Here is a 13832-nt window from a genome sequence, read left to right on the forward strand (position 1 = left end):
AGGTGTGCTCATTATTACTAAAGTGTGCTTATATTTAGATTCTTCAGTGGACAGAGCTAGGAGATACATATGATTTTAAATCACTGTTGAAATTATTGTTACTATCAACTCAAATTTAACATTACAGGGAGGGCAGCCCAGGTGGCTCAGCGGTTTAGCACCACCTTCAGCCCAGGGTGTGATCCTGGAGATCCAGGATCGCATCCCACGTCGGGCTCCTTGCATGGAGCCTGCTTCTCCCTCTGCCTGTGTCTGTGCCTCTGTCTCTGTGTCTCTCATGAATAAATAAATAAAATCTTTAAAAAAAAAAATTACAGGGAGTTTTTCTACCCTCCCTATCTTGTATTTTTTATTTATATCTCTGCCCACTTAGAGTAGAAATTTTATTTCTTAATCACATTAATATATTTACTTTTTTTCCTTATTATATAGCATATACAGAATTGTTTTTAAATTACTTAGTAGGGACACCTGGGTGGCTCATAGGTTGAGCATCTGCCTTTGGCCCAGGTTGTGATCCTGGAATCGAGTCCCACATCAGGCTCCCCATAGGGAGCCTACTTCTCCCTCTGCCGATGTCTCTGCCTCTCTGTGTCTCTCATGAATAAATAAATAAATAAATAAATAAATAAATAAATAAATAAATAAATAAATAAATAAAATATTTAAAAAAATAAATTAATAAAATAATAAAATTAAATAAAATAATAAACTTCTGAGTAATGTTTAAGATTTCTGTCCTTAGAATATGGTTCACCAAGAAAGGCATAGTCAGAGCACAATGTTCAAAGACCATCTGAAATAGTGTTTTTCTATGTGGTTATGATAGCATTAGAGTAAATATTTTGATTCATATGTACCTTTTCCTATTGAATATTAGGATTTGATTTTTCTTTCCTATTTTACCTAATTTCATTTTTGGTGTATTAAGCATTTACGTTGTTGGGAAATCAAAACCATAGAGTTGTCTTGCTTCCTTCTTTATACTTCCACCATTCTCACTCATCCCCTTATTTTCTTTATATTCTTGAAAATTAAACTCATATAGTAGAGTTTCATTTTCATAAAAGAGCAAAGTCTTATTCTCTTGACATTTAAAGTTCTCTGTATATTATTAAGATACTGGTTCTTTGTTCAGGATTTCCCAATAGTCATTAGGTAATTTCTGTAACATTTGGGGGAGAATATGACATAGAATATGCATATATTTGCTATATAACTATTTCATATACTGTAACTGCAAAAAATGGGAAATTATTCTTCATCCCTTTAGTGTTTATTGAAATTTTGAGGTAGCCAACACTGGCATATTTTAACAAAAGCTGCATAATCTTTTTCTTCACAGTATAGTAGTCATTTAGAGGAAACAAAAGAATAACCACGTTGTATATTAGATTCAAAAACTGTTATTACTGTGCTTTATAAAGAGTCACACTTGCTGTCATTCATACAAGTGAATGGTAAATGTGAAATAAGATATTAATTCTCCCCTGAAAAACAGTGTATTTTGTAACTATTTTTTTGTGTGTGGGTAACAAATTACCACAAGCATAGGGTTTTAAAACAATAAGAATTTATTCTCTCACAGTTCTAGAGGCCAGGAGTACACTCAAGGAATTGCCAGAGCTGTGCTCCCCCCAAAGCTTCGGGGAGAGAATATTCCCCTATCTCTCCTAGTTTCCAGGTGTTCTTTGGCTTGAAGCTGTATGACTCTGAATGCATGTGTTCCTCTCCTCTTCTTTCTCCTCCAGCTGTCTGAGGACACTTCTCATTGGATTTAGTGCCTCACTGAGTAATCCAGGATGATCTCATCTTTTTTTCTTTTTTTTAAGATTGTATTTACTTATTTATGTAACAGAAAGAGAGTGAGCACAAGCAGGGGGAATAGCAAGCAAAGGTATAGGGAGAAGCAGGCTTCCCACCAAGCAGGGAGCTCAATCCCAGGACCCCGGATCTTGACCCAAGGTGAAGGTAGACGCTTAACTGACTGAGCCACCCAGGCACCCCCAGGATGATCTCACCTTAACTCAATTACAGCTGCAAAAGCTCTTTTTCCAAATGAAATTCTAGTGGTTAGAACATGAAAAGATCTTTTTCCAAATGAGGTTCTAGTGGTTAGAACATGAACATCTCTTTTTGGACGCCTCCATTCGGTCCGTAGATCAGTACGTGCATGTGCGCGCACGCACACACACACACACACACACACACACACACAGTAGATTCTCATTGTTCATGGTGCTTATGTTCTGTAAAGTCTCAGAAAACACTGATTTAGCAAATATTGAACCATCATTTCCCTCAGAGGATATATATGTGTGCATGTATATACATATATTTATATACCTATATATATGTTCCTATATCTATGTATATTACATAAATTATAATCTTAAAAATAATGCATCCAAATAAATAAATAATAAAATTTAAAAACTGCAAAATGTAGTCCATCCTGGTAGATTCTATTTTTCTTTATTTTACAAAAAGACAATGAAGTTCAGAAGTGTTGGGTGACTTACCTGAGGCCACTTCACTAACAGATGCCAGAATTGGGGTTCACACCCCATCCAACTAACATGAGAGCCAGAGTTTCTTGTACTATACTGCTCTACCCCTTCCTGTTTTCATTTTTGTTCACACTGAAAAACGAAAGCAAAGCATCACCTTGTTCAACATCAGCTTGGAAATGCGCACATATAGAGCAACTTGGATTTTGTGCTGCCCTGTGCATGTTTGCTAGTGACTGTGAAAATGCTGCAATGATCGATTTGGGGGATCAAATAAAGTAGGTGAATTTACAGATACAGAATCGGGGAATAAGGAGGATCAACTTTATGTATACACACAAACACACATACAGAGAGATATTTCCTGTGCTGTGACTTTGTGGGATGATGGATAATGAAACTTGTAAGATGACATAACTCAGTGATCTCACAGCATCATAAGTCAATGTCAAAAAAATAGAACCCATTGGAATAGGGAGTTTGTTGTTCTTTCATTGGTATAAGCTATTTCTTAGTCTAATGGCTATGACTTAGAACAAGACAGCACGGGTTATTTGAAAAATCTTGAAATAAATTTAGTATTAAAGTATTGTTGAATTTACTTACTCCATACCTTTCGTTCTAGGTAGATGTGAAGGTGGACCCCAAGTATTTGCGAATAGATACATTTCGGGCCAAAGGAGCAGGAGGACAGCATGTTAATACAACTGATAGTGCTGTCAGACTTGTCCATATCCCTACAGGTAATCAGGTCCCTTTGCTTTTGTACTTTTGACCCGTTTTTACATCATACAAAACTGTTCAACATCGAGAAGAAAACAGTTTTGTATCAGTGTCTCGTTTTTTACAAAGATCTTTTAAAGATGACTCTGGAGTCGTGGGTCTGAGGTCCCCAATATGGTCATATTCCACTTCTGTTTGGAAAAGGCACCTCTCTCAAAGGATACAGTGAGAGGACCTATTCAGAGAAGCCGCCAAAGTATACTGGACAGCAGAGGTGTCCCAGCCTAAAAACAAAACTTGAAAGCAGTACTGGACATGCCACTGCAATGGATCTTTTGTCATCTTATAGACTGACCACTAGCTCCACTGGTCTGTGTTGTATTATTGCTGTTATTTTGAATATTGGTAATTTTGGTGTACTATGAGGTAGTTTTGTAGTCTTTACTGTGATTTTAAAATATTTCTGTCATTTTTTAGATTTTAAACTATATTGTAAGCTTTTACAATTTCTTTCCTTTTTAAAATTAATTTTTGTTATATATTAAATGAGTTTTTTGTTTTTTTTTTAATATTTTATTTATTCATTCATGAGAGACACGGAGAGAGAGGCAGAGACATAAGAAGAGGGAGAAGCAGGCTCCCTGTGGGGAGCCCGATGCAGGACTCAATCCCAGGATCCCGGGATCACAACCTGAGCCAAAGGCATATGCTTAACCACTGAGCCGCCCAGATGCCCCTGTATTAAACGGTTTTAAACACCAGTGGTAAAGTCCTGTACCAAAACCCAGCAGCTTCTTGGACCTCTTTTTACTCCCCTTCCCTCCTTCCTTGACCCTAATTACCTGCAGGCAACCAAATTAAACTCTTGCTATTTTTTTCTGGTAATTACCTCGTGTTTCTAAATGATACGCAAATTGTACTCTGCTGATAACTTAGCTATAAGATCATATATCTATCTATCTATCTATATATATATATATACTGACTTATTAGTCTAGCAGATGAAGCTTATGGCTCTCATAATATCCTCTTTTCCTAAAATATTTATGTATATTTTGGCAAAGCTAATCTTTATCACTTTCATGTAAAGAGTAAGTGAATAGTGTTCACTGCTGAGCCAAGTAGCTTACAGGTATCCTCCTGCTTTTCAGAAATTCACATTAAGCCACTTCACTTTTATGAAAAACCTACGTTATACAAGTTTTCACCAACCAAAAGAAATCTAAAACAGATTTTCATTTAAAAAAAAAAAAGGTAAAAAGCAAAATAGTGTTCAGCATTTATTTTGCAGCTAAGTGTTATAGAGGCTTCGAGCACTCTGTGCAGTGAGAGTAGCCCCATGAAGCTCCTTCCCCGGGAACTACACTCAGCATCTCAGCATTAAGCTACCACAGCTTTGAACTCTGTGAGCATCTGGGCTTTATCTCAGTTTATTTTCTCAATTTATTTTGTATATCCATTAGAAAGATGTGTTTTAATAACAGAGTTTTTTGGGGGGTCTGGGAATGCTCAAAAAATTTTCCGTGTAACTTAGTGATAATTGCTCTTCACTTTACAACATTTTGGCCTATGAAAGATCTCATAGGAATGTTCTGCTTTCTGATAGCGGGGGAGAGACTATACTGTGATTTCATTTCTTAGGGTTAATAATTACTTCATTATTTTTTTTTAATTTTGTTTTTGTTTTTGTTTTTTGTTTTTTTTTTTAATTTATGATAGTCACACAGAATGAGAGAGAGAGAGGCAGAGACACAGGCAGAGGGAGAAGCACGCTCCATCCACTGGGAGCCTGACGTGGGATTCGATCCTGGGTCTCCAGGATCGCGCCCTGGGCCAAAGGCGGGCGCTAAACCGCTGCGCCACCCAGGGATCCCCTACTTCATTATTTTTATATTTGCTTACTTCTCTTTGATTCAGTCTTCCTTGTTCTTCCAGAAGTTCTGTAGAATAGAATTAACTAGATTTTCTATTGGGCTAATGCATTGTGGCAGGATCTCTGATAGAGCCCTCTGTTATCGTGCTCTAGTCTGGAGCAGTTGCTCTCCAGGGCTGCAATGCAGAGGTTGTTCTGGACACTGACAGGGAATTCCTTTCCACCCTATTCTGTGCTGGAGCCTCTTATATCTTAGGTCCCATCTCATCTCTCTTAGTTTACTCCTTCATTTTAGTGAAGTCCTTCAAGTGATTTCCTGAGAAAAGATGCATGAGATGAACATATTCTGAAAATAGCTTTATTCTGATCTCCTGATTCACTGGGGATGAATACTTGGTTGGAAACCATGTCCTCTTAGAACATTTTACACTTTGTCATCCGTTATTTCTAATATTTTTAATTAAAATTTAATTTTCAGAATTTAAATTTTGAATTCACAATCCCGAGCTTAGATCAAGAGTCAGAGGCTTAACCCATTCGTTCTGTTTGTTGCCTTCAATATGGAGACTCCTGCCCTTTAGTTCTGAAATCTTTTCTTCAGTTATTTCTTATTCACTGTTTTCTTTGTTCTTCCTGGAATTTCTGTTAGTCAGATGTTAGACCTCTTGGATTTACTGTTTGTCTTCTTTTATTTTCTCTCAAATTGTCCATCACTTTGGTTTTAGGTTTTTTTCCCCCCAACGCTTTTACTAAATTTTAAAAATTTGTTCTTTTTAAAAATATTCACAAATTCTTTATTTTCAGATTTGTCCCATTTTTATAACATCCTTTTGTTATTATTGATGCATTGTTCTTTTTTTTATTCAAATATATGAATTTTAGTTTCCCTGAAGTTTTCTCCTCCTTCATACAATGTCTCTGTTTCCTTTCAGTTTATTTTTTCCGTTTCACTCTTAATTTCTGGTCAGAAAGGTCAAGGAATTCTTTTTTTTTTTTTTTTTTTAAGGTCAAGGAATTCTTTACCGTCTTTATATATACACAATAACAGTGAGGTTCTAAAAACTCTTAAGTGCTTGGGTGCCACTTACCCACTAGTAAGTTTCACTTTAGGGCAGTTAGATGATTAATTCACTTTTTTATTAGGAACTCCCAAATGTCAAGGTTTGTAGATCTTTTCTAATTCACTTTTTTATTAGGAACTTCCTTTTTTTTTTAACAATTAGTTTTTAATTTTTTTTATTTTATTTATTTATGATAGTCACACACAGAGAGAGAGAGAGAGAGAGGCAGAGACACAGGCAGAGGGAGAAGCAGGCTCCATGCACTGGGAGCCCGACGTGGGATTCAATCCTGGGTCTCCAGGATCGCGCCCTAGGCCAAAGGCAGGCGCTAAACTGCTGCGCCACCCAGGGATCCCTTATTAGGAACTTCCAAATGTCAAAGATTGTAGATCTTTTCACTTGAGTAGTTTGTTTTCTCCTGAATAGGATCCTCTGAGATTACATTTAAGAGTAAGTTCAAGGTCTCACCATTTAGTAAGCAAACTTCCTTAATCCTCTTGTTTTCTTTCCCATGTCTCATATTTAATTTCCTTTGTGCCAAGTGTCAAGTCAAACTTCCCTTGTTTAATTCTCTAAAGACTATACCTTCTGCCTCCTACAGACAGAAGGAAGGGACTTAGAGATCTACTTCAGGACTTTCTGATTTTAGTCCTCAACTTCTAAGTACCTGGTGCCTCAGTTCCTGAGCCTTTCTGCTACTCAGCAGGGCGAAAAGGCTTGTTTCTGGTCAGCTATCCAACTACAAGGAGTAACGTTTCACCTTCCTCCCCACTGCTAAGTCATTTACCCTTCTTCCATAGCCTTTCTGCCTTTATATATTGTGTTTGGGGCTCTGTGCATCACCTGTTTTTATTTTGTATTTACATTTCTTTTTCTTGTTTTAGTGTCATTTTTAAAAGAAAGAGGAGGCCATCTTGAAATCAGATGTCACCTTTAAATTTTAAATTCATTGTCAGGCAATTATTATTGCTTGTACTGTTTGTAATAGCAAAAGTTAATGTAGCCTAAATATCCAGCAACAGGATAATTTTATAATGTCTCTCAAGATTTCTTTAATTTTTACTCCCTAAGAAACTAAAAACTGGGGCATCTGGGTGGCTCAGTGGTTGAGCTTCTGCCATCAGCCCAGGGTGTGATCCTGGGGTCCTGGGATCAAGTCCCCACATCAGGCTCCCTGCTAGGAGCCTGCTTCTCCCTCTGCCTATGTCTCTGCCTCTCTGTGTGTGTGTCTCATGAATAAATAAATAAAACCTTTAAAAAAATAAATTTAAAAAAATCTTAAAAAGAAACTGTAAACAGTGAGAATATATACACAAAAGAACAGAAAACATTTATAACCATTCCCAGTAACCACTGTTGGCATATATCTTTTTTTTTAATTTATTTTTTATTGGTGTTCAGTTTGTGTTGGCATATATCTTTGCTGTATATCTTTTCAAATTTGCTCTTCTATGCATATAGAAATGTATCTTTTTTCGCCAAAAATGAGGTGATACTTTTTGTAGTTTACCATAATTTACCTAAGAAGGGATCCCTGGGTGGCGCAGAGGTTTGGCGCCTGCCTTTGGCTCAGGGCGCGATCCTGGAGACCCGGGATCAAATCCCACGTCGGGCTCCCGGTGCATGGAGCCTGCTTCTCCCTCTGCCTCTCTCTCTCTCTCTCTCTCTCTCTCTCTCTGTCACTATCATAAATAAAAAAGATTAAAAAAAAATAATTTACCTAAGAAATCCACAAATTTGGGATCCCTGGGTGGCGCAGCGGTTTAGTGCCTGCCTTTGGCCCAGGGCGCGATCCTGGAGACCCGGGATCGAATCCCACGTCAGGCTCCTGGTGCATGGAGCCTGCTTCTCCCTCTGCCTGTGTCTCTGCCTCTCTCTCTCATTCTGTGTGACTATCATAAATAAATAAATTTAAAAAAAAAATTAAAATAAAAAAAAAAAGAAATCCACAAATTTTTGGATACTTAGTGTGTTGTGTTTCAACCCTGTATTGTGGGATATTGTTCTATATTATAAACTGTCCAGAATAGTAATAATGAGCTTAAGCTGAATTAAAAATTAAAATGAGAAAAAGTCAGGTAAAAGTGATAAAAATTATGACAAAAATGAACCAAAATATTTTAAAAACATATCCTTGTGCAGCCATAAATTGCTGACTTCACAAAAAGTGACCAATATTTTTATTGCCAAACTCACCTTGGGCTAAATTATTTTTTAGCCACTTAAGATCGATTCTTTGATCTAAAAGAGGCCCTAAGGCTTACCCTCAAACCTTCCCTTAGGCCATGTATTACAAGGCCTACTAGGGTTTATGAATCCATGTTATGAGCAGGTGATTTCTTAAGTCAACTGTGTACTTTGAGGTTTACTGTGTACTTTGAGGTTTACTGTCTATTGCAAAGAAAACTGAGCCTTCTAATCTGTCCATGCCACAACCCTTAGAATGGGAACTATGTCCCTGTTAGACTTGAAAGTGAAAGCAGGTCATTTTTCCATTTCCCTCTTGCACATGGACTCTGAAGACTCACGTTTTTTTCTAACCTAATGCTTCTATAGAACTCCATTTTTCAGCCATTGGAAGAGTGGTACCATGGGGTTACGGTTAAATGTTCAGGGAAAAGTTACCTCTTTTAGTGAAATTTATCAAATTGAGATGAAGACAAATTAGTATTTTCTGCTTTAAAGCAGGCTTTTTAGGGATGCCTGGGTGGCTCAGCATTTGAGCGTCTGCCTTTGGCTCACGGCGAAGATCCCAGGATCCGGGATTGGATCCTCCCTCTACCTGTGTCTCTGCCTCTCTCTCTGTGTCTCTCATGAATAGGTAAAAAAATATTTTAAAAAAATAAATAAATAAACAAATAAAGCAGGCTTTTTAGTTTCTTACTAATTAATGAAAGTGGACCTCTGTAATTCTTACAATGTATTCCTTCATCATCATAGATTATAGATAATCCCTAATTCTTCCAAATCAGATTTAATTTTTGTATCATTTTGTACTTTTAAGATTACAGGATTTTTATTTAATCTTTGATTATGTATAATTTATTTCATCTAATCTAAGAACCCATCAATTGAAAGAGAAATCACTATTTTGTTGCTATGAAGAAATATAAAAAATAGTACCAATTAAGTTATCATATGCCAATAAGGATAAGATGCATCTCAAGTTCAGAGATGTTAATTTTCTTTAATGGGCTATTTAGAATGATACATGGTATATTTGTTCTCATTTATAATTGAAAATCTTTTAAGTAATAATGTAGTTATTTAGCAAATGTATATTAAATACCCTCTTGGTACTATTCCTGCCTAGAATTTTGGAACCTCCTGTAGAGTACAGAAACAACACTGAGAGAAGTTTTTGATTTTTCGAAGTCCTTTTAGTTTTTCACAACTCCAGCATCTTATTTCAATAGCTCTTCTAATATTCAGTCTATCTCCCCCCTGCCCAAATTCTCTATTCTTAAGGGAATACTTATGATTAAATATTCCTCAGCAGAAAGTATATTAAAACATATAATGAAGTGATTCCCTTGGGAATTACTGAGCTGATAAGTAAGTCTTAAGCTAAAAATTCTGACCTCAGGCACTGGATAGGAATAGTACCAATGTATAAGCAAAACTTACTGCCGGTCAGCTGAGAAGAAGAGAAATTTGAAGGAAAGCTTATGAATGTCTAGCCTTCTCGAAATGAATATTTTCATATCTTTTGGGTGGTGCAAAAAGAATACCAGATTCAAGACAGCTCCAGGCAAATGCTTGAAGATGAAAGCAAGTTGGTGCCCCAGCCTAAACACATGACTGCAGTAAAGCAGATAAGAGAAAACTAATAGAGGTGAAACCTAGGTATTCCTACTAAAAATATTAGCAAATATAGATTGTAGCTTACTTAGAGTGAAAACATAATTTGGGGAGTAGAATTTTGTTTTGTTTTGTTTTTGGAGAGTAGAATTTTGTAGGAATTTTTAAAAATTTCCACCAAAATAGTTGCCATTATATCAGTTCAGCTGGCCTAAGCTAATATGGTTTTTGGCTTTTGTGGTTCAGAAAGAAAAGTACTTTTCACCTCTAATGTACCTGAGAGCAGGATGAGAAACAAACCTTCAGGGTGATAGCTGTAAAGTTAAGAATAGCACAACCTGAAATTTGAAGGGTCACTATTTCAAGTCCAGATTTGGGCTAAAAGCCACACAAACCCAGAAGTTGGCTAATGAAAATATGTATGATTAGATGTGGGATTAGCTGAATATAGAGCCAGGACAACTGAGAAACATTCATTCTAAAGTCTCCCTTGTAAAGAGTTTTAAATGATTTATTTTCATTGCTTTCTATACAAAATCGACCCTTGAACAACATGGAAATTAGGGGTGCCAACCCCCCACCTCTTGGCAGTCAAAAATACACACACAACTTTGACTATCTTAAAATTTAATTACTAATAGCCTACTGTTGACCAAAAGCCATGCCAATATCATAGTGATTAACACATATTTTGAGTTGTATACTGTATTCTTATAATAAATTAAGCTAGAAGAAAGGTTATTAAGAAAATCAAAAGGAAGAGAAAATATATTTATAATACTATACTATAAAAAGACTATGTAAGTGAACTTGTGCAGTTCAAACGAGTGTTGTTCAAGGGTCAACTGTTTATTCATTTTTATTTTTCTCTTTTCGTTGTATTTATTTTTAATTGCCATGTAATTAACTTAGTGTTATATTAGTTTCAAATATATAATATAGTGTATATATATATGTAACATATATATATAGTAATTTAACAATTTTATACATTATTCAGTGCTCATCACAGTAAGTGTACTCTTAATCCCCATCACCTACAACCCCTCTGGTAACCACCATTTTGCTCTAAATATTTAAGAGTCTGGTTTTTTGCCTCCATTTTTCTTTGTTTTGTTTCTTAAATTCCATATATGAATGAAATCATATGGTATTTGCCTTTCTCTGACTGACTTATTTTGCTTAGCATCATACACTGTAGCTCTATCCACATCATTGCAAGTGGCAAGATTTCATTCTTTTTGATGGCTGAGTAATAATATTCCATTGTATATATTTGCCACATCTTCATTATCCATTCATCAGTCAGTGGACATTTGGCCTCTTCCAAGTTTGACTATTGTTGATAATGGTGCTATAAACATTGGCTTGCATGTACCCCTTCCAGTCTGTATTTTTGTATCCTTTGGGTAGATACCTAGTAGTGCAATTGCTGGATCAAAGGGTACTTCTATTTTTAACTCTTTGAGGAACTTCCATACTGTTTCCCACTGTGGCTGCACCAGTTTGCGTGCCCAACAACAATGTAAGAGGGTTCCCCTTTCTCCGCATCCTTTCCAACACCTGTTGTTTCTTGTGTTGTTAATTTTAGCCATCCTGATAAGTGTGAGGTGGTATCTCATCATGGTTTTGATTTGTATTTCCCAGATGATGAGTGATGTTAAGCATCTTTTCATGTGTCTGTTAGCCATCTGAATGTCTTCTTTGCAAATACGTCTATTCCTATCTTCTGCCCATTTTTTAACTGGATAATTTGTTTTTCAGGGGGTTGAGTTTGGTAAGTTCTTTATAGATTTTGGGTACTAACCTTTTATCAGATAATGTCATTTGCAAATATCCTCTCTCATTCTGTAGGCTGCCTTTTAGTTTTGTTGATTGTTTCCTTTGCTGTGCAGAAGCTTTTTTTTTATCTTGATGATGTCCCATGATTTCATTTATGCTTTTGTTTTCCTTGCCTCCAGAGACATGTCTAGTGAGAAGTTGCAGCAGCCGAGATCAGAGAGATTGCTGCCTGTGTTCTCCTCTAGGACTTTGATGGGTTTCTGTCTTACATTTAAGTCTTTCATCCATTTTGAATTTATCTTTGTGTACTGGCACAAAAGGAGACACATAGATCAACGGAACAGAATAGGGGTTGCATTAAATATGTAGATGGCTTTGGGTAGTATAGACATTTTAACAATGTTCTTCCAATTCAGGAGCATGGAATGTTTTTCCATTTCTTTGCGTCCTCTTCAATTTCTTTCATAAATGTTCCATAGTTTCCAGAGTATAGCTCTTTTACATCTTGGTTAGGTTTATTCCTAGGTATCCCTATGGATTTTGGTGCAATTGTAAATGGGATCAATTCCATGACTTCTTTTTTTTTAATTTACTTTTTATTGGTGTTCAATTTGTCAGCACATAGAATAACACCCAGAGCTCATCCCGTCAAGTGCCCACCTCAGTGCCCGTCACCCAGTCACCCCCCCCCCCCGCCCACCTCCCCTTCCACCACCCCTAGTTCATTTCCCAGAGTTAGGAGTCTTTCATGTTCTGTCTCCCTTTCTGATATTTCCCACCTATTTTTCTCCTTTCCCCTTTATTCCCTTTCACTATTTTTTATATTCCCCAAATGAATGAGACCATATAATGTTTGTCCTTCTCCGATTGACTTATTTCACTCAGCATAATACCCTCCAGTTCCATCCATGTCGAAGCAAATGGTGGGTATTTGTCATTTCTAATGGCTGAGTAGTATTCCATTGTATACATAAACCACATCTTTATCCATTCATCTTTTGATAATTCCTTGATTTCTTTTTCTGCTACTTCGTTATTGGTGTATACAAATGCAACGAATTTCTGCATATTGATTTTATATCCTGTGACTTTGCTGAATTCCTATATCAGTTCTAGCAATCTTTTGGTGGAGTCCTTTGGGTTTTCTATATAGAGTATAACATCTGCAAATAGTGAGAATTTGATTTCTTCCTTGCCAATTTGGATGCTATTTATTTCTTTCTGTTGTCTGATTGCTAGGATTTATAGTACTATGTTAAACAACAGTGGTGAGAATGGACATCCCTGTCTTGTTCCAGACCTCTCAGTTTTTCCCTGTTGGGGATAATACTAGGTATGGGTCTTTCCTTCTTGGCTTTTATGATGTTGAGGTATGTTTCATCTATGCCTACTTTGTTGAGGGTTTTTTTTATCAAGAATGGATTCTGTATTTTGGCAAATGTTTCTTTTCTGCATCTATTAAGAGAATCATATGGTTCTTATCCTTTCTTTTATTAATGTGGTATATCATGTTAATTGATTTGCAGATGTTGAACCACCTCTGCAGCCCAAGAATAAATCCCCCTTGATTGTGGTGAATAATCCTCTTAATATACTGTTGGATCCAATTTGCTAGTATCTGGTTGAGAATTTTTGCATCATGTTCATCAGGGATATTGGCCTGTAAGTGTCCTTATCAGATGGGGTCTTTGGTTTTGGAATCAAGGTAATGTTGGCCTCATAGAATGAATTTGGAAGTTTTCCTTCTATTTCTGTTTTCAGTTTTTTTGGGGAGAGGGTTAAGATTTTTTTTTATTTATGAGAGACACACACAGGCAGAGAGAGGCAGAGACAGGCAGAGGAAGAAGCAGGCTCCCTGAGGGGAGCCCAATGTGGGACTCGATCCCAGGACCCTAGGATCATGCCCTGAACCGAAGGCAGAAGCTCAACCACTGAGCCACGCAGGTGTCTTCCATTTCTGTTTTTTGGAAGTTTCAGAAGAATGAGTATTAATTCTTCTTTAAATGTTTGGTAGAATTTCCCTGGCCCTGGACTTGGACTTTTGTTTGTTGGGAGACTTTAATTACTGATTTGATTTAGTTA

General features: G+C 36.5%; 1 protein-coding gene across 4 annotated transcripts in view; it reads left to right on the forward strand.

The window, feature by feature from the left end:
* Nucleotides 1-13832, forward strand: part of MTRF1 (mitochondrial translation release factor 1) — a 56527-nt gene that overhangs the window by 23933 nt on the left and 18762 nt on the right. For all 4 annotated transcript variants that reach the window (XR_008665753.1, XM_055335713.1, XM_055335712.1 and 1 more), the window contains one exon: nt 3136-3253. Coding sequence is in view for 3 of the 4 variants with exons in the window: in XM_055335713.1 (XP_055191688.1) it covers nt 3136-3253 (118 nt within the window). In the remaining variant the exon portion in view is untranslated. The remainder of the gene's footprint in view (nt 1-3135; nt 3254-13832) is intronic.

Source organism: Nyctereutes procyonoides, unplaced genomic scaffold (genome assembly GCF_905146905.1).
Source record: "Nyctereutes procyonoides isolate TBG_1078 unplaced genomic scaffold, NYPRO_anot_genome, whole genome shotgun sequence".
Taxonomy (NCBI): Eukaryota; Metazoa; Chordata; class Mammalia; order Carnivora; family Canidae; genus Nyctereutes; species Nyctereutes procyonoides.